The sequence below is a fragment of the Amphiprion ocellaris genome, chromosome 2, assembly GCF_022539595.1.
Source record: "Amphiprion ocellaris isolate individual 3 ecotype Okinawa chromosome 2, ASM2253959v1, whole genome shotgun sequence".
Classification (NCBI taxonomy): Eukaryota; Metazoa; Chordata; class Actinopteri; family Pomacentridae; genus Amphiprion; species Amphiprion ocellaris.
In genome coordinates this window covers 13,618,690-13,643,239 of record NC_072767.1, presented here as the reverse complement: position 1 = coordinate 13,643,239, position 24,550 = coordinate 13,618,690, and the positions used below count along the sequence as shown (strand labels likewise).

The 24,550-nt window shown below is 40.0% G+C and overlaps 2 protein-coding genes and 1 long non-coding RNA gene across 8 annotated transcripts; 2 read left to right on the top strand and 1 right to left on the bottom strand.

The window, feature by feature from the left end:
- The first annotated feature begins 1,541 nt into the window (after window positions 1-1,541).
- On the top strand, window positions 1,542-15,157 carry LOC111573383 (elongation factor 1-delta). 4 transcript variants are annotated; one of them, XM_035951526.2, is made up of 10 exons: window positions 4,782-4,965; window positions 6,481-7,763; window positions 8,225-8,342; window positions 8,840-8,911; window positions 10,110-10,172; window positions 10,552-10,639; window positions 12,013-12,131; window positions 12,273-12,476; window positions 12,598-12,792; window positions 15,024-15,157. In XM_035951526.2, exons 2-10 carry the CDS (start codon window positions 6,484-6,486, stop codon window positions 15,060-15,062), a joined length of 2,178 nt encoding a protein of 725 aa, XP_035807419.1. In that variant the 5' UTR covers window positions 4,782-4,965; window positions 6,481-6,483; the 3' UTR covers window positions 15,063-15,157. The 4 variants fall into 4 exon arrangements, with proteins under 4 accessions (XP_035807422.2, XP_054870195.1, XP_035807419.1 ...); XM_035951529.2 differs by lacking the exons at window positions 4,782-4,965; window positions 6,481-7,763 and adding an exon at window positions 1,542-1,753; XM_055014220.1 differs by having other exon boundaries at window positions 4,781-7,763.
- Window positions 14,255-24,457, bottom strand: LOC111573382 (tripartite motif-containing protein 65-like). Of its 3 annotated transcripts, none has more exons than XM_035951531.2 (9): window positions 24,078-24,457; window positions 22,725-23,102; window positions 22,545-22,640; window positions 21,253-21,486; window positions 20,361-20,517; window positions 20,201-20,242; window positions 19,794-19,850; window positions 19,340-19,578; window positions 14,255-17,996 (listed from the first exon to the last, which is right to left on the bottom strand). In XM_035951531.2, exons 1-9 carry the CDS (start codon window positions 24,132-24,134, stop codon window positions 17,697-17,699), a joined length of 1,560 nt encoding a protein of 519 aa, XP_035807424.2. In that variant the 5' UTR covers window positions 24,135-24,457; the 3' UTR covers window positions 14,255-17,696. The 3 variants fall into 3 exon arrangements, with proteins under 3 accessions (XP_035807424.2, XP_035807425.2, XP_035807426.2); XM_035951532.2 differs by having other exon boundaries at window positions 23,787-24,456; XM_035951533.2 differs by having other exon boundaries at window positions 24,083-24,456.
- Window positions 17,992-21,733, top strand: LOC129349799 (uncharacterized). The gene is made up of 2 exons (XR_008602927.1): window positions 17,992-19,026; window positions 20,398-21,733. It is a non-coding gene; the product is annotated as an uncharacterized LOC129349799 (long non-coding RNA).
- Window positions 24,458-24,550: the final 93 nt, after the last annotated feature.

Below are 24,550 nucleotides of genomic sequence, written 5' to 3'. Positions count from 1 at the left end.
TGTGTTGTTCTTGGAGAGACTTCAGGCTTTACTACTGAAGTCCTTAGTAGCAGGCAGTCCCAAGAGTATCTGGGGCACAAAAATCTGTGACCTATAGATAAATAAAGTTACATGTTTCAACTCGGAGTATTTGCTGACCAATACTTAGGACTTCCATTTATAAGAAGTTGGAGAGTCAGGATTTCTTCATCTTTAAAGGCCAGTGGCTATATCCTTGAAGAGCATCTTATTTTGCTTTTCTGACTTGTAAACAACCTGCAGTATTATTCTTGACAAAGTGCAGCACTTCCTATTTTTTTCCTTATTCATACATCTACTGTAGCATGAATGCAAACAAAAAGCATTTTAACTGATGTACTGCCTTGTGGGTCTTGATGAGATTATTATGAGCATTTAATGCAGAGTAGAGATGGAAGTTGAATGTATGGATGTATTTATTGTTTGAAATAATTATTGAATTATAATATAAGCTTTTTGGGGGCTGCACAGCTGGAAGTTCCCCGGTTCGTGTCCCAGTCTGGGCCTGGGATCTTTCTGCATGGAGTTTGCATGTTCTCCCTGTGCATATGTGGGTTTTCTGCGGGTACTCCGGCTTCCTCCCACAGTCCAAAAATATGCTGAGGTTAATTGGTGATTCTAAACTGTCTGTAGGTGTGAATGTGAGTGTGATTGTTTGTCTCTATATGTAGCCCTGTGAAAGATTTGTGACCTGTCCAGGTGTCCCCTGCCTTCTGGGATAGACTCCAGCCCCCCGCGACCCTAATGAGGATTAGGCAGTGTATAGATGGTGGATGGATGGATGGAAGATTTTTGGCCAAGTGAAGCATGAGACTTAAATTTAAGAATATTTAAGAATAATCATGTTTATGCAACAGCTTTCCAATGATAGTTTGTCCCAAGTCTTGCTAGTGTGTAGCTGATTACTTTGTGTCTAACACAATGAGTAGAAAAATATTTGATCTGTGATCTATGATTCCACGAGTGTAGAATCAATTTTCATAAAGTGTCATGGTAACAAGTTCTCTTTACCTTATTTTTTGTTTGAATTAGGTTAAAGCTTTGGAATCAGCTGTCAGCAGGCTTTCAGAAGCACAAATGCTTAACACATGATCACACAACTAGATTTCTGACCTTGAAGCAACAAAGATTAACAGACAATAATTGGCAACTATTGTGACCTGTTCAGAGGCACTGAAGTCATGAGCAATGGCAACTAAAAGTTCAGTTTTTAAAAATCTTACTTTTGATTAAAAATATATGTATGTATTATTAATGGGATATCATTTCATTTTGAGGAGTAAATTATTGGCCAAAAGTCTTCCCAGTCTGTCATTGCAGCACCAGTTGTGAGAGCCTGGTAAATGAGTAGAACCAGAGAGGGACTAGTACAACGTGTCATAACCAGTAAAGCTTGTCATACAGGACAAAGGTTGGAAATAATGAACGTGGTGTTGCCTTCAGTTCAGCTTTTACCCAGATCTAGTTGGCTATCAAAGCTTCTGTGCTGAACAGCAGTGAAGGTCACATTTATCCACATTTTAATATGTCGACGGTAGATGGAGTTCATCAGAGGACATGAGGCAATATTAGTGAATCATAACTCCCCTCCCCCATCCTCAGAGATCACAGCCAGGCCCTCCTTTCTCCTTCCTCCTCCTCTTCTTCCTCCTTCCCGGTGTCACTCACGGCTGGAGAAACACGCGTCTTTATCACCGGCCTTCGCTTACACCGACAGGACACAAAAAACGCAGCAGTAAGTAACGTCAGCGCTGACTGACAGGCAGAATTTCTGTGTGGTGGATTAGTGTCGGGGTTTGTTTAATAGACATTTTAGGAAATGAATGATTTTTGAGTGGTTTCCAGAGAGCAGCGGCTGGTGCTAGCCGAGGCTAACACACGGCTAGCAGCCCGCTAACGCTGCCCGGAGCGGCTGTCACGCCGCCGGATACCGGCTTCAGTAGCCGCCTCTGATTTTTGACTTCCATGGAAATGTTATTTATCACCTAATTCCTTCTTGTCACGTTTAAAACAACCAGCGTCACGTTGGTACCTCAGGAAATGCTAACCGCGTATGATGAAAAATGGCTAGTGTAGAGGTTAGCAGGGCGCACCTTGACATGATGACGGCTCTGTGGAGGCTCTCAGCTCTTCATCTGCTGTCAGCATCTTCTCCATCACATTACACTCTGCTCAGCTCTGCTCAGGACTCCTTCAGCAGGACTCTGTTATCTCTGTGAAAATGGGCTTTGAATTACAGGTTTGAGCAGAATGGTGTCTTAGTGCTGTTAGGAGGCAATAATATGTTGTTAAAAAAGATAATATGAACAGTACAGGTTAAAGAAGCAGAGAATCAAAGGTAAGGTCATCTCTGTTCCCTCCACACCCTGTGAAGAAGATAAACTGGCCCATAGGTATCAGTGAAAGAAAACATGAATAGTGAATAGCCTCTGATTGCACAAACTACCACTATTCAGAGATTCTCCTATGACAACAAGGTGTGTAAACAGACATATAGTGTAGGAAAATGTCTGATTTTTCTGAGAGAAATCAAGGTTTAATATACAATATGAACTTTTGAAGTCAACCTTCTGTTTAGTATTCACTGTGCAATAGATTTTACATGTCTGATCTACCACATACACACCGTTCAAAAGCTTGAGGTCACTTAGAAATGTCCTTTTTGGTGACATTTTTTTTAAATGAAGATAACATTAAATGAATCAGAAATCCAATCTTGACATTGTTAATGTGGTAAATGACTATTCTAGCTGGAAATGGATGATTTGTAATGGAATATCTACATAGGAGTACAGAGGAACATTTCCAGCAACCATCACTCCTGTGTTCTAATGCTACATTGTGTTAGTTAATGGTGTTGAAAGGCTAATTGATGATTAGAAAACCCTTGTGCAATTATGTTAGCACATGAATAAAAGTGTGAGTTTTCATGGAAAACATGAAATGGTCTGAGTGACCCTAAACTTCTGAACGGTGGTGTATGACACTGTCAGTAGCATTACTGTCACGCAAGGAGAATGCTGTCTGTGTAGTTTCTCATTCATCCAGGTCATGGTTATCCAAAGTCGTTTAAAGTCCAGTTGGATTGATTTAAACAACTTTGGATAAGGAGAATTCTGTGAATTTGTAAAACCAGTGACACAACAGTTTAACGATAATTATGTTTGGGCTATAAAATGTCAGAAAAATGTTCATTACTGTTTACCAAAACCCAAGATGTACATCCTCGAATGCCTCATTCAGTTCACAAACAATATTCAATTCATAATTAAAGAAGAGAAAATAAACTACAACTTTTTACATTAAGTAAGATGAAATCAGGTCATTTTATTTTTTTTCTAAAAGTACTACTCAAACTGATTATCAAAATAGTTGGGGATTAATTCAACAGTTGATAATAATTGATAAATTGTTGTGGCTTTAGTATGCTGCAGTATATATGAAGTGTGGCTATTAAATCACTGGACTGGGCTTATGTTAGTTGAACAACAGCACATATGCCTGAACCATGTAGTATACATTGATTACCGTGCAGCATAAACAATAACCAAAGTTTCAGTTTGCTCAAATGAAAGAGTTGTAATTCATTTAATTATTGAATTACAGCATGAATTGGGCCATTGTTTAATAGCCATACCTCCTGTATCCTTTAAAATAGAATGACCAAAACCAACAATGGTCAAACTAATGATCCCTAGCCAAAGTCTCATATATATTATACATGTCGTTACCAACTGGATGACATGTACCTTCATTACCGTGAATGCACACTGTAGTTTATTTTGAGTTAATCCTGTATCCACCTTCCTGGTGCCAGACATACCAGGGTACCAAATCTGCTGCTAAAAATAGACCCCAACAAATGCAGTATTCACTTATATGCAAATCATGTTTACTAAAAACTGTGGTTCTCAGCTGGTATAAGAAATGATTGGGTTTTGTGTGTGCATATATGTGTGTCTACGTGTATTTATCTGTGACCTGTTTTTAGTATTCATGTTTTCAGACGGAACGATGTGCTTGTTTCTGACAAATACAGAATATCAATAGTGGTATTCAGCAGGTACATGATGTTAGAACCACCACATTATTAGTGAGTAGAGTTGCTGAAGAAGTGTGTACAATAAAGGCTCCCTTAAAGAGCTCCTCCATAAATTGTTGTCCTCTGTGACCTAGAAATTGAGACGTCCTTCATAAACCTGCCATCCTAATAGTGGAGACAAGAGTAGGCACAGCAATTTAGCCTAGCCTGCTGCTCTTTGACAACATCTCTAAAAAGAAAGTGGCAAACAGCACATAAACTGCATATAATGTTCACTGTCACTCAGTCACCATTCAAAAGTGCTGTTGTCTACACAGTAGTATTCCTAATTTGCTTGATTTGCTGATTGGATGGAGTTCTGGAAGGTGTGCTTGAACAGTGATTGGCCATTTTTGATGATGGAGGAAAATAAACTGTCCCTGGTGCCTTCCATTTGAAGTGGGAGGAAAGCACATGAAGGGGGCGAAAGGGAGCCTTTGGTATGCATCCCAGGTAGTGCTTGATGGTTTTGGGTAAGATTGAAGCCTCAGATATCAGTTAATAACAGTGAAAGCATTTTCCATATTCATCATCATCCAAGACCAAAAGGGGAACCATGCTAAGTCTGTAAGGAGGTTAATTTTCATGTTGACTTATTGTTATAGAGAAATGACACGTAGTTTTTTTCCTTCCATCTTGCATTCAGAATTTGACAAGTGAGTATTCCTTGTAACACTGACATGAACCTTGTGTGAGTTTTGTGTTGCTGTTTTATGTAGTTGTGTACCCTGTGTCAGTTTCATTTATTTTGCGAGGTGGTGATTGTTACATTTCTTTTTCAATGGCTTGCGGGTAACTGGATGAAAAGAACATTTTGAGCATTTGAGTTTAATACTAAATTGAGCTCAACACCTTTACTGAGGAAGGTGAGTTACGAGCTTGAATAAGTGTTCTATTAAATTTCAAGCAGGAAATGACTTCCCAGAACAGTGGGCAAATGCACCGTTTTAGTTGTGAATTAATGTTGGATCAATTTTACTAACCTCTAAAAGATTAAGCATTAAGGGAATGCATTTACTGTGTTACATCAGATTACTGTAACACCAAAACGGCATGGCTTGCTAAATGTGTGACTTGTTCAGAGCAAATATTCAACGCCTACTGTATTAACAGGGTTTTTCCTGGCTCAGAGTGGGCCTGTGGGTAGAGTACACACCACAGCAAGAACCATTAGTGTGTACAGTAAAGGCCATGTTGACAGAAATCTATGCATTTTCTTTTTATTTTTGACCATTTGATGAACAAATACATTTGTGGTATAATAAAAGAAACAAAACCATTCACATGAAACCAAAAAAACAACTCCCCTACACAGGAAAAACCCTGATTAACCATTTTACTTGCATGAGCTTGTCAGTGTTTCTCACTGATCCGTTGGTGTCAGTTTATTTAGTTGTTGCATTTCACATCACACCCTTCTTTCTGTGAATGCGCTCATACCACTCTGTTCAGATTAGAATTTTGGAATGCTTTTAAAGTTTATGAAGAATTTAAAGTCGGCTGTACACAAAAGAAAGTATCCAGTACATTTACCTTGCTGTGGTAGGACTCATACAATGTAGGGCTGCGCGATTATGGTCAACAATAATCACGATGATTTTAACCAAAACTAAGATCACGATTATTTATCAGAATTGTTCATTAATTTTTACACTTTCACATTAAATAAATGGTGCGCTGATGTCACTTCTGTGCTGTGCTGCATTCCTGCTAACACACAAATCTGCATCAAAATAACACTTAAGATTGGTTCTAATTCACCTGAATACAATCCATGAATATAACCAAAATTATAACTTAAACACCTCACATGGTGAACATCTGCTCTTTGGTAGATGCCACTATTTACTGATGTTCCCTAAACACCTCACATGCAGGCAGCAGTGGAAGCTATTAAGGCACAGAGAAGCCTCTAGTCTCCACTTAGTTACTGCAGTGCAGCAAAACGGATTGTATATACCAGCTGTTTTAAATACCAATATCTCAGCGAATCATGTTGGTTTAATTCTGGGCGCCAGTATCGTGATTGATATTCAAATAATGGTGCAGCCCTGTATAAGGTTTACTGTGAATGACTTGGTTGATGAATCAGATTCTTGACAAAGCACAAATAATTGATTCCATTCATCTGCTAGGGCTTTCTTCCAACTTCCTGCATGCTGCTTGTGTTTCCTTGGGACTGATTTGTAGACTCTGTTTTGTTGTGCATTGTGATAAATAGAGCTCCTAAATCAAAGCAAAAGTTATTGTCTGTGATTTATTTGCAGTGTGGAGTCTACAAGATCAACCCCTTTGTGTCTGTAATCTTTGTGTGTCTCTTTAACTAATCCAAAAGCCTGTACCTGTTTATTCTCTCTTTTTTTCTTTGCCACGGCTCAAAGACGATGTCTAAGAAGATCCCGCAATGCGCTGTGGAGGATCAGTCCGAGCATGAACAGCCTCCCAGCCATTGTCAGGTGGATCGTTTCACGAAAGCAGCAGCAGGTTGTAGGAACAAGGCTGAACCAGGCCAGAGGAATGGAGAGACGGCATCGTCGTCACCAGAGAGTGGCAGTTTGAATGGAGATGGAAAGCGCAGTGGGAAAAGCCGTCGTCGCAAGAAACGCTCATCTAATCCTGAGAATCCCTCGGAGGAGAAAATCAACAAGGTCAAGAATGAAGAGAAGCCAGAGAAACGAACCAGCCAGCCTCCTGACCGCCGTGCTGGGCTGATCGGTCTGCAGTCTGAATGTGCTAATGTGTGGTTTGAACGCAGCATCTATGAGCGAGCTGAGAGCCTCTACCAGTGTCGGTTGGCGAGCTCCTCTAACGGGACCACCCAATCGAAACGGTCCCCTCCATCCTCAGGGAAACACTCCAGCTCTCCATCTGCCGTGGCCTCCTCTTCTGCAGGACCGTCCTGCCACCATGGTGATCAGGTAGCTTGTCACCACGTGGTACAGACAGTGTGGGTAAACAAGACAACCTTTGATCAAGCAGAGCGCCGCTTTGTCGAAGAATCCATGCAGCCGTCAATTCCAAACTCCCTGAACCTCCCACCTCCACCCAACCGCTCCGTGGCACCCAGAACACCAGACGAAGGATATCAGTCTCTAGCTCCAACTCCTGCAACTCCAGTCATCCAACAAGCGGCTGTCACACCCACCACTCGCCAGTCGATCAACGGACTGCCCCGCATCCCAGTCGAGCTGCTCAGAGATGTGTGGCTAGACAAGCCGCTGTATGACCGTGCCGAGGCAGCCTTTTACCAAAACCTGTACGGTAATAATTCCTCCAAACGGTCTAGCTGCACCGGCACCTCCAGAAGCAATGACCACCCTCAAAGCCTTGTGGAGGAAGAAGAGGAGGAAGAAGATGAGGAAGTGGCGGTGGAGGAAAAACGGGTGGTCCCACAAGGGAAAGCAGAAGTTTTCCATGCTCTGCACCCTATCCAGGAGGAGGACGAACCAGCTGAGGTCCCTGAGAAGGAAGAAGCGTCGGCCGCAGGAGTCTGCTATTTTCTTCACCCAGGCAGCGAGCGGGTGTGGTTGGACAAGTGGCGATATGATGCTGCAGAGAGTCGCTTCCATGGCTACAGAGTGGATAAAGCCGTAAAAGTGAGGAAGGATCGTAGGCCAGAAGCAGGAGCCTCATCCGTTGCCTTCATCGCCCCACTGAGGGACAAGTATGACCAAACCGGGAGAATGGAACTGTTCCAGATGTTTCAGTTCATCTTTCATTGTTTTTCTTTATACCATCGTGTGCTTCCCTTTTGTTCTTTGAATGTGTGAATTTATTTTATTTGCATAATTTTTTTCTTCATCTTGATTCATTCATTGCTTATTCCTTGTGGTCTGTTTTTATGTTTTCTGAGTGACTGTATGAACCATCGTTGTCGTTTCCTTTCTTTAAGCTTTTGCTTAGTTGTATTGGGTTTATTTGTTTGTTGGTAGAGTAGATTAAAAAAACCCAGAATAAGCCATTTAAGATGAAAACATTTTGTAGTGAATGCATCTTTGTGGATATGTGTGAAATGGTTTAAAATATACTATAGTAGTAGTAATCAAGATTTCTTTTTTCTCCCCTCACCTCCTCTTTCCTGGTTATACATCCCTCTCCTGTGCTTCCTGTGTCTCTTCTCTGTAGAAAAATGAGTACCGTAAACTTTCTGGCCCAGGAGAAGATCTGGTTTGACAAACCTCGATATGACGAGGCAGAAAGATGCTTCTATGAGCGCATGAACGGCTCATCACAAACCACACAGGTAACTGCACTACCTGAGAAGTTTCATCTTAAAGTTATTCCTCCTCACATCTACAGTAGTACTGGGTCATAGTCTGTCCTAATATATATTTTATCATCATTGTGCATCCTAAAGTTTGCTGTGTGAATACTTTCTACCGTGACTATGTTGGTCAGCTGTATATTTAACACGCCGTTAATTCTCTGTCCTTATTTGAAGCAATTATTTTACATTTTTAGCACAAAAACATGAACCATATATGTCAGTCCAGAAATACATACAGTAAGTTAGTTTGATTTTGACACAATAACGAAAGCTTAAGCATACAAATTTAAAATTCTATACTGTAGCTATAGAAGACTAAGTACAGCCATGTTTGCACCAAACAGGGACATGAAATGATTTTAACATTATGTCTTTAGAATGATATTGGAATAAAAAACTATATGGTAGTAATTGTGGAGTCAGTTACTGAATGGATAGTCAATGGACACTGACTTGTCTTCACTTTGTTTAAGGATGTTGGAGCTAACACCATCCTGCAAGACATCGCTCGTGCTCGGGAAAACATCCAGAAATCTCTAGCAGGAGTAAGTGCCATTATACAGGCTTTGTACCAGTGCTGTGTCTAGCTGCTATCTTACATTTTCCATATTTATTCAGACCGGTCCAGTGCTCGTTCCACATGTGCTTATTTAAACAAGACGATTTGGGTGTAGCAAAAAAAAATGGCAAAGATAGCGTACTGTTGGAGTGTTGGGGAAAAAATGGCATACTTAGACCATGGAGGGTTTCATCTGTTGCCATGCCAGAGTAATCTTGACTTTTATTAGATGCTTGTCTGGACATAACCGATATGAATTCAGACCAACATGCTCACCAGTTTGCTTACTCAAAGGGAATCTTTGAATTTGTTGGATTTTCCATGTACGCTACCATTCAAAAGTTTGGGGTTACCCAGGTAATTTCATGTTTTCCATGAAAACTTGCACTTTTATTCATGTGCTAACATAATTGCACAAGGGTTTTCTAATCATCTATTAGCCTTTCGACACCATTAGCTAACACAATGTAGCATTAGAACACAGGAGTGATGGTTGCTGGAAATGTTCCTCTGTACCTCTATGTAGATATTCCATTAAAAATCAGCCGTTTCCAGCTAGAATAGTCATTTACCACATTAACAATGTCTAGACTGGATTTCTGATTCATTTAATGTTGTCTTCATTGAAAAAGTGACCACAAACTTTTGAACTATAGTGTATATTTTGTAATTTAAAAAATTGTGGGGGTTGCGGCGAATATTCGGATCTCAAAATTAATATCCGGATACCACCATCGGAACCGAATATTTGGATATTCGGGTCCAGCCTTAGTAGTTGGTATTAACAGTCCTTTGGTATACTGAGCCTGTAATTGTACATGCTTGTCATTTGTTTGACAGATTTGTTCCTGTAGTACTGAATGATAGCGCTGCCATTTCCCTGCTGGAAATGAGTTAAAATAATTTGCCCTCCATATCAGTTTTCTATAAATTTGAGTCGAAGCTTTGAGTAGATCGCTAATCCTGCCAGCAGACACGGTCAGATGTGATTTACTGTGCAAGCCACTGCGTTTAGTCTCCTCTTTTGTATAACTTCCCAGCTCTATGTTGCTCCCTTGGTTCTTCTATTTTCTTTCTGCTCTACCCTCCTCATCAGTTCTCCTTTAGCCAGTACTTTATTCAGTCCTTTCCTCCCTCTCCCCTGAGTTTTTCCTTTCTCAAACCTGAAATCCCCTCCTCCTCAGCTGAAGACTACACTGAGTAACAGAGGGTCTAATCAGCCTTCCCTGAGCCAACAGTCCCAGCTTGTAAGTGCCTCCAAGCCTTGTGTGTCACTGGAAGTGCCTCTGCCACCGGTCGCTTTTTCAGAGGACCTCGCTGACAAACACTCATTAATTTGAATCCTTCCTCAGCTTAGAGATGACTTACATGTGTGGAGTGTTGCAGACTGAGCACAAGTAGCTGCTTACCACCCATATGTTTCTGCCAGGGTCCACCAACACTTCCTGTTGTCCTGCTCTAACTTGCTGGCTGTAGATGCTGCTGAGCTGTATGCTGACTGTGTGCTTAGTAGTCCTGAGTTTAATGAAGGAATAATACTGTTTTTTCCATTTGAGGTTTCTCTCACTAAACTGGTCCAAGCTCTCATTCTGTTTCTCTCTTTCTCTGACTGACTCCACTGTGCAGAGCACCAGCAGCAGCAGTGCAGCAGATCAAGGAGAGCTCATTTCTCGCATCAAGAGCCTGGAGCTGGAGAACCAGAGCTTACACAAAGGTGTTTGATTTATCCACTTGAATCAAATATTAATGCTTTTTATTTCTTTACCCACATCAAGGCTCTTTTAGTGTCCGTAGCCAGTGTTTGAGCACTCCACTCATAGAAAACCTTCTATCTTACCTTAATGCCTTACTTCACACTTTTCACTTGTCTGTGGAATAAATATATTTTTATCCTAAAATCAATGAATACCCCATGAAATATAGGCAATCTCAGTATTGATCAAAATATTATTAATATTCAGTATTTTGCCTATAAATGTCCAATCCTACTTTTGCATGAGAACAGAAAATGAAAAATTTCAGGTAATTTTCTAAGAATAAATACTTTCAGTCATTACATATTTTCTTAATATCTCGGTTTTCTTTACATCTCCGCTAAATTTGCAGTTCTTATCTACCCATAGAGACTTATTTTTGTGCTGTTCTTTTTAAAACGCAGCTACAAAATGGCTCCTGTGTTGATGTTGGAACATGTGATTGGCAGTTTTTCCTGTAACACTGCAGGTTGATGAACACTGAATAATAATAATAATAATAATAATAATAATAATAATAATAATAATAATAAAAACATTTTCTTCACAATTGCAAACACAGTGATTTTTTTAAGCAATCCATTAACTGCCTTTCTATACTAATAAAGAATGACAGATTGCAGTCACTAGCAGTGACCAGTGGACTTCTGTCCAAGAACATTGGACTTGCAAGAAAGAAATGCCATGATTTTTTGTATTTTTTCATTAAAACAGTTTGTAATCTATCGCCCATCTATAAAACTCCTGGTGTGTTGGAACTATGACTAAATTAAAGCGGTGAAATCGAGAAAATAAATCGTTAGATTAGAAGTGATTGTTTATCCAGGGGACTTGAATTAGCTTGTTTCTGTTGTCTGTTTCTTTTGTTATGTTGAATATGTAACTATTCCTATATGCACACTACCATTCAAAAGGCAATTTCATGTTTTCCATGAAAATTCACACTTTTATTCATGTGCTAACATAATTGCACAAGGGTTTTCTAATCATCAATGAGCCTTTCAACACCATTTGCTAACACAATGTAGCATTAGAACACAGGAGTGATGGTTGCTGGAAATGTTCTTCTGTACCCCTATGGAGATATTCCATTAAAAATCAGCTGTTTCCAGCTAGAATAGTCATTTATAACATTAACAATGTCTAGACTGGATTTCTGATTAATTTAATGTCAACTTCACTGAAAAAAAAATGCTTTTATTTCAAAAAAGACATTTCTAAGCGACCCCAAACTTTTGAACGGCAGTGTATTTTCATGGGTTCCTGTTTAGAAGAGTCCTCCACAGCTGCTGTGTGTTACTTACATTATATGGCTCTGGTCCTGTTTCTCTAGTGGTGGATGACTTGAGGGCAGCACTTTCCAAACTGGAATGTCGGGTTACAGTTCTTGAGAAGTCTCCTGCAGCTGCGAACCCAGCTCCAGCTGCTGCTCCTTCAGTCCCCTACACAAATGTGAGTTTCTACACACTGCACATTTTGTGTTTAGTTTAACTCCAGTGCATCACCTCGTATAAGTATGGGATTATTCCATCAAAAATGTGCAAGTATTCAGTTATTAAAATGTTTCCCACCCCTTACATTTCATCTGTTCAGGGCACTACTGTCCAGCAGAAGACCAGCGCCCCAGTAAAAGAGGAGGACGATGACGAGGATGATGATGATATCGATCTGTTTGGCAGCGATGATGACGAAGAGGCAGAGAAACTCAAAGAGCAAAGATTGAAAGAATATGCAGAGAAGAAAGCCAAGAAACCCACCCTCATCGCCAAGTCTTCAATCTTGTTGGATGTCAAACCTGTAAGTCTGTGCTCTGTCCTAATAAACTAAAATCTTTACAAATTTAAGAGGCCGAAATCATAAAAAAAAAAAACGGCTGACTTTTCATCTTGTGTTTTGTCATCTCTCCTGCATCTCTTAGTGGGATGATGAAACAGACATGGCGAAGCTGGAGGAGTGTGTGCGCTCAGTGCAGGCTGACGGCCTGTTATGGGGAACGTCCAAACTGGTTCCAGTGGGTTACGGCATCAAGAAACTCCAGATTGCATGTGTGGTGGAGGACGACAAGGTGGGAACAGACATGTTGGAGGAGGAGATCACCAAGTTTGAAGACTATGTAAGTTCTATGGAATACATGCGGTACTTTATTGTTTCTGCGAAGGTCACACACAAAACAACACACCAACTGAGCAAGAAAATCTGCCTTAACGCCCTGAATCCAGATCGTAGATGGCTGTAATGGTTCCATACTTGTTACAAAAAATCCCCTGAAGAATCAGTCTGCGAAAAATAGGGTGTCCTGTGTAACATCAGTCAGCTGGCAATATGCAAATAGACCCCTCTTCTAACAATATGGGGTCACCACACAGAGTGAAAAGGTAATGAGTACAAATAGCATGCTGCTTCACGTACATAAAGTCGAAGAACGAGTCTCATTGGCTCCGTCTACCCTCTCTGGCAGAAGAACCTGACAGACTTGATGATCAGCATGAACTACCCTGACTGCAGGGGTGGAAGAAAAAGTCTGGCAATCAAATTGTACACGTAGTGAGAATGAGCTGAAACAGTGGGCAGGGACGAAATTGATGGAATCAAAATCCCCATCTTTATGCATGGAGATTACAATGAACAACTGATAAATCCTTCAATAGCGCTTCAATGGGTACATGTTCATAGAGCCAAAGCCCTGTTGATCCTTTTATATTTACTTACTATTCTAGACTCAATGATCAAAATAAATTTTCCCTAATTCTTTATTTTAAAAATAAGCATGATGAAGTGATTTGTGTTTCTGTTGAGAAGCACATAACTATTTACAGCCTTAACTTCATCTCTAGGGGCGAATCAGACACAAGGCTACTTGAGTATTTTGACACACATGAAATTAAATAATTGTTTTATGAAAGCATCTACGGTGATGGGTTAAGGTGCATTGGGAAGAAAGTCATATATGAGTTACCTGCTAGACCAACCCTTTTAGAGAGGGTAAATCATGGAAAATGTGACCTGCAACGGTAAGAATCCTTTTACTTGAACACATTAACTTGTGAACTAAACTACAGTAAATTCTGCTCATATATGTGTTAAAAAAAAAAAAGCGAAATAAGAGAAGATCAAAGAAAGAAGGGAGCTACAGGAGATAACATGAAACAGTTAGGACCAAGGGAAAAAAATGTACAAAAAAACCCCCAAAAATACTACACCACACTTCGACAAGATTTTGACATCATGTGACATGACAGTGATGTTCTGCAGCACCTGTGGAAGTTGGACAACATTTCTAACTGGGATAGCTTGTTTTTAGTCCAAGTTGGTGCTGTGCAGTAGCACAATAAGTGGAAAAAGCCAGACAATAACTGCTAAGTTAGAGAATATGTCAACAGCTATGTGTAGCTTTTGATTTTGAGCAGATAAGCCACCACACACACCCTGTTGGTAATACTGTGAGAGAAAGAATGTGCATATAATTCTCAGTGTGTCATAGGCTCAAGCACCAATGTGTTACTACTTTTGGCGATGAGATTGCTGCTTTAAATATACCAAAATATTAGCTTAAAAAGGAGACTTACACTCAAACATTTTGTGTGGACGGATTTTTATTGATTTGGTCGATACTGAAAGGCACCTTAGCAAAATAAATAAACTGGAAAGTAAGCTACACATTGCTTTTTTAATAGGTACATTTGGCTAAAGCTAATATCTAAACCAACTGTCTAGCAATAAATCCTCCTTATGTAACATTTTTCAACACCTTATATCAGTGAGAGTACACGTTAGAAACATTCAAGTGTAAAATAGAACATGCAACACCGCAAACTACAATATATAAGGTCTTAGTTGTACCTTTGTTTTCTACCCAGGCAGCTGGTGGCCTGCCATCATTGTCTTGATTTGGAAACAAGTGCAACTTAGAACATGTGGTATAACTCTTGTCAGTGAAAGGATTATTTTTCACTTGGAAGGTTATGTAGAGATACATTCAGAACCACAGCAAGTGTTTTTATTTGACTCTCTGGTTTGTCAGACACCACTAGTTTATAATTTTCAGAGAAACCCATGTATAGTTCTGACCTGAATGTATGCTGTTACACCAGGGACTAACAGGCTGGTTTAGGAGTAATCAGTAACCACACTGGCCACTGTACACATCCGCAGCACATTGCTGCCATCGTGTGGCTGAAATGAGGTACTAAGAAAAGCTCAGATTTCAGTTCTTAGAGCAATATGAGCAGTTTTGCAAAGAGAAATCGGGAGCAGAATTTCTCACCTGTGAGGTAGTTTAGAAAATAACGCAGGTATTCTTACATCTCACATCTTTTCTCTTTCTTTTTTTTTGCTCTGTTTCAGGTTCAGAGTGTTGATGTAGCAGCATTCAACAAGATCTGATCTCAGTATGTCTTTTTCTGTCCTTCGTCATGATTTGTTTCTCTGCTGATTGTGTCAACAGTTAATAATAATAAAAACAAACTCTTGCACTGAAACTGCTGTCTCGTGAATTTAAGAGTATAGCTTGAGAAAACAGAAAACAATGAATTTGTTTAGATTCTTGGTCCGCCCACCTCAATACAATGGATACGAACAGAATTACAAACTTTAGAGACTCCACAGACCTCACTGGACAGTTTTTCCTATAGAAGTGGCCCCTGACAATAAACTGATAGTGATGTCGGTGGACTGCTCAGTGTTGCTGCTAGGGAATCCTTTTATTCCATTTTCCTCTTCTGTATTGGTGTTGAGGCAGTATTCTCAGATCAGATGGACATGAAATTAAAACTGAATAGCTTAACCAGCACTAGATGAAATGAGAAAATGTTTTTGTGACCTGCTTCTATAGTAACTGAAAAGTTATGATGGGAACAGACTATATAACTTTTGTCTTTTGAGATAATGAGTATGTTCCAAAGACGTCAAATGCAGAATGCCAACATCTGCTCTCTAATTTGCAAGCCAGCATGCTTTTCAAGCCTTTCTGACTCACAATTCTCTGCACAGCAGAAAATTCATCCGTATGTCAGTGTCCCACAGTGCACAAGCAGATGACGCCTCATTTCACACTACAGGATGTGAGCCTGTTTTCTACATTTCTGTAAAAATATGACTTACAGTATCATCTGATTTGAACAAATAAGCCAAAATATTAAACTTGGCCATATATTTAGGTCCTATGTAAGCAGAAATACAGAAAATCCTAAAGTGTTCTCAAACTTTCAAAAATCAATCTACATCAGCAAGACAGTCAAAGCTTAAAGTGCAATATTATAATGAAGGAAGGCAGGCTAGGTGTTGAATGCTGAGGTCTTTGTGTATCAGAAACACACCTGGGAGATCTGGAATGCTGTGAGACCTGGGCTTCTAAAGCGCCTTAGAGGCAAAATGTTTCCACTATGACTGAAGATAAAATTACATGTGTCAGACAGATTGATATGATAAATAGTTAGCACTTACAAAGCACTTTTGAATCTTAGCGAGGTTCTTCAAAGTGTTTTACAAAGTATTTCTCATCACTCGTATACCAATGGTGGCAGAGTGGCAATCTGAGGCACCTACCTGCTATCAGGTAAAGGCTGCTCCTTTAACATATGTGACAGTATTACCAGCCTGCATTGATAATATACAGTATATCTACTAGAGCCTAGATGAACACGAGCTATTAAAAAAAATCTGACCTTCAATAAAGCACTCTTCGCTCTAACAAGCATTGAATATAGTTTCAGTTATGATCTTCTCTTTTTAAACCTCTACTGTTGTTCTTGTATATAGAATATAAAGTACAGGAAGGCTCTTTCATAATGATAGATCCAGTTTTACCTCCAATCAAAACCTATTTCATAATATATAATTGGCATTTCTTAACTGAAATGTTCTAGTGACTAGCAGCTGATATAACAGTAGAGCTGTACTAGTGCATCTCAAAAAATAAAACGTTGCGAAAAAATGTAAATTTTCTTTGAATTAACAAAGTCAAAACTAAACATATTCTAGACTCATTACACCTGCAGTATAATATTTCAAGCGGTTTTTGTTTAAATTGTGATGATTATGGCTTACAGGTAGTGAAAATCAGAAATCTGGTATCTCAAAATATTAGAACATTTCATTTGAAGTTTTAGTAAAAAAAAAAATAAAAAATCTAAAATGTATGAATACTGCACTACCGTTCAAAAGTTTGGGGTCACCCAGACAATTTCATGTTTCATAAGAAAACTCATAGTTTATTTCATGTGCTAACATAATTGCACAAGGGTTTTCTTTTACAGCTAGAATAATCATTTACAACATTAACATCTAGACTGGATTTCTGATTCATTTAATGTTATCTTCATTGAAAAAAACTGCTTTTCTTTCTAAAGTAAGGACATTTGGACATTGACCCCAAACTTTTGAACGGTAGCATATCTGGTGGTCTAGTTCAGTACACAAAAGTACAATCATGCAGAAGACTGCTGGCTTGAAAGTCTTAGCACCTGCCCATAGAGTCAAAACTGCTACCAAATGGTTTGCTGACCATGATATCACTGTGCTTGACAGGACAGCCAACTCAGCTACCTGAACAAGGAACCCCACGTAAGGTGCAGTGAGGAAGATGAGATGATGAGCTGAGCTAAAGGCTTCTATCAAAGCAGCCTGGGCTTCACGAACATCTCAGCAGTGCCTCCATTCCACACCACACTGATGTTGTACTTTGTAGTAAAGGAGCCTCAACTAGGTATTTAGTACATAAACACACTTTTCAGATGCTTGACATTTCTGTATTGTAAATCCTTTTTTCTTTTTAACTAATCTTAGTAAATATCAAGGTCAAGTTGAGATGCTGGATCTCTGATTTTCATGAGCTACAAGCCAAAAATTCAAACTTTGTGTGCAGTCAATACAGAATATATGAAAGATTACCTTTTAAAATTTGAATTTTTAAGTCACTATTCTAATTTTCTGACATGCACTAGTGGTTAATACCTGAGTCAGTTAAAATAACACTAAAAACTCCATGTGTTTACCATGTAGATGTTTGGATGGCCGTGCTCAGTTGACAGTACAGAGGCTGACGCTACAGTTGGCTCCGAGCCACACTGCAGGGTAGAGAGGCATGTCGAATTTGGTCTCCACCCTGTGCAGAAGATGGACTCCTCTGGGTGTCACCATGTAGAAGCAGAGCAGACCCACATCGTGGTCCAGGAACACCCCGATCCTGCGGGATACAGATCCGGAGGGAACTTCCACCGTCTTCTTCTGGTTTCCATGACAGAGGACGAAAGAGGACGAGCTGCACTGGAGGCTCCAGGAGAGAGAGTTGTGTCCCAGCCTGCAGTGATCCGATGATCCCTGAGGAAGGATCAAAGGTGAATGATGTGACATGATGACAAATAAAAGCCTCTTTGTCAGGAGTTAACTAGTAGTGATCTACTTTTCCTAAGTTTACTCAACAAAAAACAGTTAATCTGTGATGGTAAATGATTTGAATCAAATTCTGTCGTAATTTTAGACATATTATCCCTTGAGTCAATAAAAAAAATGAAGCCAAATAGTGTCAGTATTTTGGCCCTGGCGCTTTCTCTGTTTTTTTAAACAGTTTTTATTTCAGCTTCAACAACATACATTCATATTTACAGTTTTACCTGCTATTTGTATTTTTTCCAGCTGCATCTAAATGGTTTATGGTTAATTTAACAAAGTAAGAACAGGAACTTTTGCTTTATATTAACAGAAATTTCAAAATAAAAATAATGTATTTTTAAAATACCTTTAGTAGTGTGGATGTGTGCGTATTCACAGACAGGAGATGATTCAGTAAGTGTAGAAAAATTCTGATCATTTCACTGTATTATGATGGATATTGCAGGGCTCCATTCTATTAATGAATATCTTGTTGGATTCTCAGGGGCCGTGTTATTTGTCTCATCTGGTCACATGTTGTTGTTGGGGAGTGAAGTTTGAACCACTTAGTATATTTGTAGAGGACATATTTTAGCTCTTCCTTCAGTGCCTTTTGATATTAAACCTAGTAGTGCCTCCTTTGTATCTTTGGTGAAATTCTTGTGGAATACATCTGAAAGCATACTTGATACGCTCATCTACACACTGACTGCATCTCACTACCAGCTATATATGTAGTAGATTTAATACCAGAGCCTTACACCATAACAGGAAACTGATGAAGCAGTTTGTCATGTTGTCTAATTCACTCTGTATTCATTATGCATCATTTTGTATGTATCGTCTATCTTATCATGCATGTATGCCAGTGTGTGTTATATGACTCCTTGTCCCCCATGCATGGGTTTTCTCCAGGTACTCCAGCTTCCTGCCACAGTCCAAAAATATGCTCAAGTCAAGTGATGATTCGAAACTGTCCGTGAGTGTGATTGTTTGTCTCTATATGTAGTCCTGTGATAGACTGGTGACCTGTCCAGGGTGTCCCCTGCCTTCACCCTAAGTCAGCTGGGATAGACTCCAGCCCCCCACAACCCTAATGAGGATTAAGTAGTGATAGATAATGAATGAATGGAAGGATGAATGGCCTTTAATGTACTGGCTGATTTGTGGTCCAGCAGATTTTTATCCCAATCAACAAAAAACAAACAAACAAAAAAAAAAAACCAACGGTCTAAAAATCCTTTTTTACAGTAAACACCTCTAAAAGGTGAAAAAGTTGGACACTGGAGCACCTTTCTTCCAATGTTCTCGTAGGTGAGCCCCAGAGCCACCTGGTGGCCGTCCCACTCCACCTCCCAGTAGTTGCGGCCTTGTAGACCCTCACGACACAACACCTGGACCCAGGAGTCAAAGCGGTCAGGGTGGTCTGGGTACGCCTGTATTTCTCCAGTTCGTCTGACCATGTGGTTTCCTTCAGTCAGAGAAAGCTCCCTGTGTGCAGTGAACGGGTCCAAAGACAGCGGACAGAAATCTGCAAAGGGAAGGACATATTAGGATTAGTGTGTGTGTGTGTGTGTGTGTGTGTGTGTGTGTGTGTGTGTGTGTGTGTGTGTGTGTGTGTGTGTGTGTGTGTGTGTGTGTGTGTGTGTGTGTGTGTGTGTGTGTGTGTGTGTGTGCGTGTGTGTGTGTGTGCGTGTGTGTACAAGAGGTCTAGTGGCTGGTTAGTGTCAGACACATGAAACTCACACTGCAGGAGATCAGCTCTGTTGTCCAAAGCAGGGATGTGTGCAGAATCACACACTTCTATAGCCGTGTAAGTAAACAGAAAGACAAAAAAATTATTAGTTTGAACCAAGACACTGCGTTCTAAAGTTTCACAGCTCAAGTAATATTACAATGCATAACATTTTCTCAAATGGAAAATCATTCCGTTAAAACTACAGCTGATTACACAAGCAGAAAATGTGCTTTTTCCACTACTTTACATGTGTACCAGTGCTTTGCTTTGAACAGATGACAGAAAAAATGAAAACCTCAGTACAATGGTTCTTATCACACCCAGTGCATTTTATGTCTTTATAACTGCATCACAAAGTGCTGAAAGGACTCCACTGGTGATGTAGTTTACAGTACTTGTGCAGCTGGACACTCACCCGTGTTGGTCTTTTCCATTTGCAGAAGGCTTACAGTTTTTACTGTGAAAACAGAAACTTGATTCAAACAGAGCATGAGTGATTTTTTTTAATAATATATCGATAAGATGAGTTTAAGTACCAGCATGGAACTGCAAGAAAACAGATCAACATAGCAGACCTGCAGAGGTGACATTTGGAAATTCTGTGTTGTACAGGGTCTGCAGCTGTTCCTTCAGCTGGGAGATGGCCATCCTCACAGGTCCAAAGGAGATGTGTGGACTGACTGTCAGAGAGCTGCTTGCCTCAGGGACTGGACGACCAAATGACTGACACATCTAGTGCAGAGGAAACAGCAGTCCTCAGTGCTGAGCTCAATGTTTCTTATCTTTTAATGCCAAATTCAAGACACTGAAACGCATAAAGTTGGAGTATTTCAAATTTAAAATTCTATTCTGGGGGCACCCCTGTAGTTCAACAGGTTGACCGAGTGACCCATAAGAGGGCTATAGTCCCTGGCACAGCGGTCATGGGTTTGAGTCCAACCCATGACCATTTACCGAATGTCTTTCCCCCACTCTTCTACCCACGTTTCCTCTCTCTCTCCACTGTGCACTATAATAAAGGCCAAAAAAATAATTTTATTCATTCTGACCCTCAGTATATTGTAATTCAAGTATTCTGAGAGGAAGCTATACTTCTTCACCTCCTCTTGGCTCTGTTTTCAGACTTAAGAAAATCTAGCACACAAGTGTAGAATTCGGCCAATCACAAGGGTTTTCACTCAGAGAAGTTAAATATTATGAAGAGCTACAAAGTCCATGGCAGTAGTAGAATGTGGAGGCGCAAAAAGGTTGACAGAGGACTCGACCTCAGGAGAGTGATCCCATGTGGAGACACAAATGAATGTTGTCTTTAATCTTGACTATGTCTAAGCACAGGCTCACCTGGTAATAGAACAGAGGGCTGTGTTTTCAGTCTTTGGCATTGTTTTTTTTTTTTTTTTTTTTTTTTGCCTTTTGCAGATTTCTGCCTACTCCAGCTTTAAGCACGTCCAGGCATTATTCTCTCACCTGCGCGATCAGCTGCTGATCCTGAGCGTGGAAAACTCCCTCCAGCTCAGCGTCTCTCCTCCTCAGCTCTGAGATCTGCCGCTCCAGATGCTGGAGGTGGTTTTCAGCTCGAGTCAGTTCAGCCTTCTCCTGAGCCCTGATCAGCTCCTTCATCTCAACACGACGGTGCTCCAAAAACTCCATCAGCTCTGAGAAGATCCTGCTGCTGTCCTTCACCGCTGCTTTGGCCATACGCTGAAGAAAGCACAACACTGTCATTCCATCTGACCACAGGTGTAACAAACTATACCAGCTATTTATGTCATCTATGTCATTTTTTAGGGGTCCACAATAACATCAGCATCATCTTTGGTATCAGTCAATAAAGATTTTAAAATGAAAAATTGGCCAAAAAATTACATTGACAAGTAGATACTCTGTCAGGTGAAAAGTTTACATTTTTTTAATTATATAAAAAATAAATGTTTATTTTAATATGTAATTTGAAGCAATTTTCTTATTTTACACAGTAATTATGTATATTTGAAAAGCACTATGTTTTATATCTGCATTTGCCAGTGGGCCATCAAAGTACGCGTAGGTATACAGGGTGTCCCTAAAGTCTGGACACAGGAAATCTCATTAACTGTAGTTTTTTGCCTCCACAGATTAAATATGGCTTTGTCGAAAGAAGAAAAAGTTGAACTGGTACTTCTCAGTGGACGTGAAGGATGGACATATGGAAAGATAGCAGATGAATTTAACTTAATGCACATCATCCAAGGAGGATTCCACTTGGCTTTTCCACGGTGGTAAAGGTGGTTAAAGAGTTTGAAGAAACGGGCAGTGTCATGGACAAACCCCATTCTGGACAAAAAAAAATGTACCAGCTGAAACAAAAGAACTGGTCATGGCTAAAATTCATGCTAGCCCCAAAAATTACCTCCCTAACCCTAACCCTATCTTCCGATATGTCCATCTTTCACGTCCACTGAGAAGTACCAGTTCAACTCTTTCTTCTTTCAACAAAGCCATATTTAATCTGTGGAAGCAAAAAAATTATAGTTAATGAGATTTCCTATGTGTCCAGACTTTAGGGACACCCTGTATATGTGAAATTTTCAATACGAGAAACCTGATGTTGTCTGTGGTCAGTTTAAAAATATGTGCAAAGTCATCAGCCAAAAGAAGTAGCTAAATGATGCAAAAATCAGCTTTTTCTGTGGTGATTTAGTGATTTTGATGTAAAATATCAGCATAAAGGCATATTTTCCAACAAATACATTGTAGCAGACAGTCTCTTTGTAACTTACAGAGAAGGACTTCAGACTGTGTTTCAGCTGCTGAACTTCTGACTCCCTCTCTTTAATTTGTGCTGCCAGCTGTCTGCGTGTTTCCCCCAAGATCCTCTGAAACAGCAGCATGATGTGGATTACAACCACGCCTCTGTAAAAACATCTCCATTTAAGAATTGAACGTGAGTGACCTCTCACCTGTCCATCAGTCGCTTCAGGACGCACGGAGGACACGTCAAAGGTGGCGTGCTCAAAGCCTTGGCCCTCTGCAGAGGCCAGGAGCTCATACAGAGGAGGAGCAGAAGGGCCCTCAGTCTGCCCCACAATACTGAGTTTCTGCATCATCTCCACCAGCAGGTTGTTCCTGCCCAGCTTGGGTCTGGGACTGAAGGTGGCTCTGCACTGCGGACAGCTGCAGACTGGCTGGCGGTCCCAGTGTTTTGTGAGGCAGCTCATGCAGTAGCTGTGGCCACATGGGATGGTGACTGGATCCCTGAGCAGCTCCAGACAGATGGAGCAGCTGAACTGTGCACTGTCCACACTGAGCAGGGCCTGAGCCATTGTAGCTGGAGGAGGCTGGAGTCAGCAACAGAAGACTGTTTAATGCCAAGGGTGTCAAACTCATTTTAGTTCAGGGGCCACATTCAGCCCAATTTGATCTCAAATGACCCAGACCAGTAAAATCATTACATAATAACCTATAAATAACCACAACGCAAAATGTTTCCTTTGTCTTAGAGCAAAAAAGTACAATTCTGAAAATGTGCACATTTAAGGAATTGTCTTTTTACAAAACATTATGAACAAACTGAAATTTGTTAAGAAATATAAGTTCAATTTCAACAACATTATGCCTCAGTTTATCATTTACACATTACAATTTAAAGATCACAGAGTATCCACAAAGGAATAAAACATTGTCACAGGTGTCTTGAACTGAACAACACAGTATTTTACTTTACAAAAGACAAAAAACAAACACACACACACATGCGCATATATATATATATATATATATATATATATATATATATATATATATATATATATATATATATATATATATATATATATAAACTGATGTTTTGCACTATCCTCTCTGACGCTGTAACACTGCAAATTGCCCTACTGTGGAATTCAGTTCAATTCAGTTTTATTTATAGTGCCAAGTACAATTCAGATTGTCTAAATTTCTCAGTTTCTAATAAAAAAATAATTATCTGATCTTATTTGAAAAAGCTCTGGGCTTTATGTCTGTACCTGATCCATGGATGTTCAAGATAAGAGCAGGAATACTAATATTCCACTAGAGGAGAGACCTGGTGTTCTCAGCACTAGGTCTGGACTGCAACACTGCAGACTTTACCATCCTGGGTCTGTGATATGTGTGACTCTAGTCATTAGTGTGGTTGGTTGAGTGAGTGTCATGCTTGCTTTGAGTGACTGTTGTGATACTGTGTGTATGTGATGAGTAGTTCAGTCTCTCTTGTGAAAAAGATCTCGAACTCAACGGGACTTTCTGAATAAACAAAGCTGAATGAACTATTCAACCTCACTGAACACTGTTGGTGCAGGTTCACACAGAAGCTCTCTGGGACATCCACACATCACATCAGTCTGCACAGCTCGGGCGTTGATGTCTTTACAGCCAATGAAGGCAAACTTGGCTGTATCTTTGTCCGTTCTCACATTTAAAACTATTCTCCTCCATTAAATGACGAGCAGCAGCTGTAAATGAAGAATGCACCCCTCAGCTGAAAGTTGTTGTTCCTTGTTTTGAGGTTTGCTGGAGCAGATCTTTGTGTTAAATCATTCTTAAAGTAAACAGTCGGTCGGCATCACAGCAGATTTTCAAAACAAATACTAATCTCATAACAAAGACTACGTCACGCTGCGTTCACTAAGCTGAGACTGTGCTCGGTTTTACCAGATTTTACTGACCTGGAGTGTCCGCCCAGTCAGCTGGAGAAACAGGAAGCAGGGATGGTAGGGAAGAGGCTATGGGAGGGACTCAGGTTTGTGTT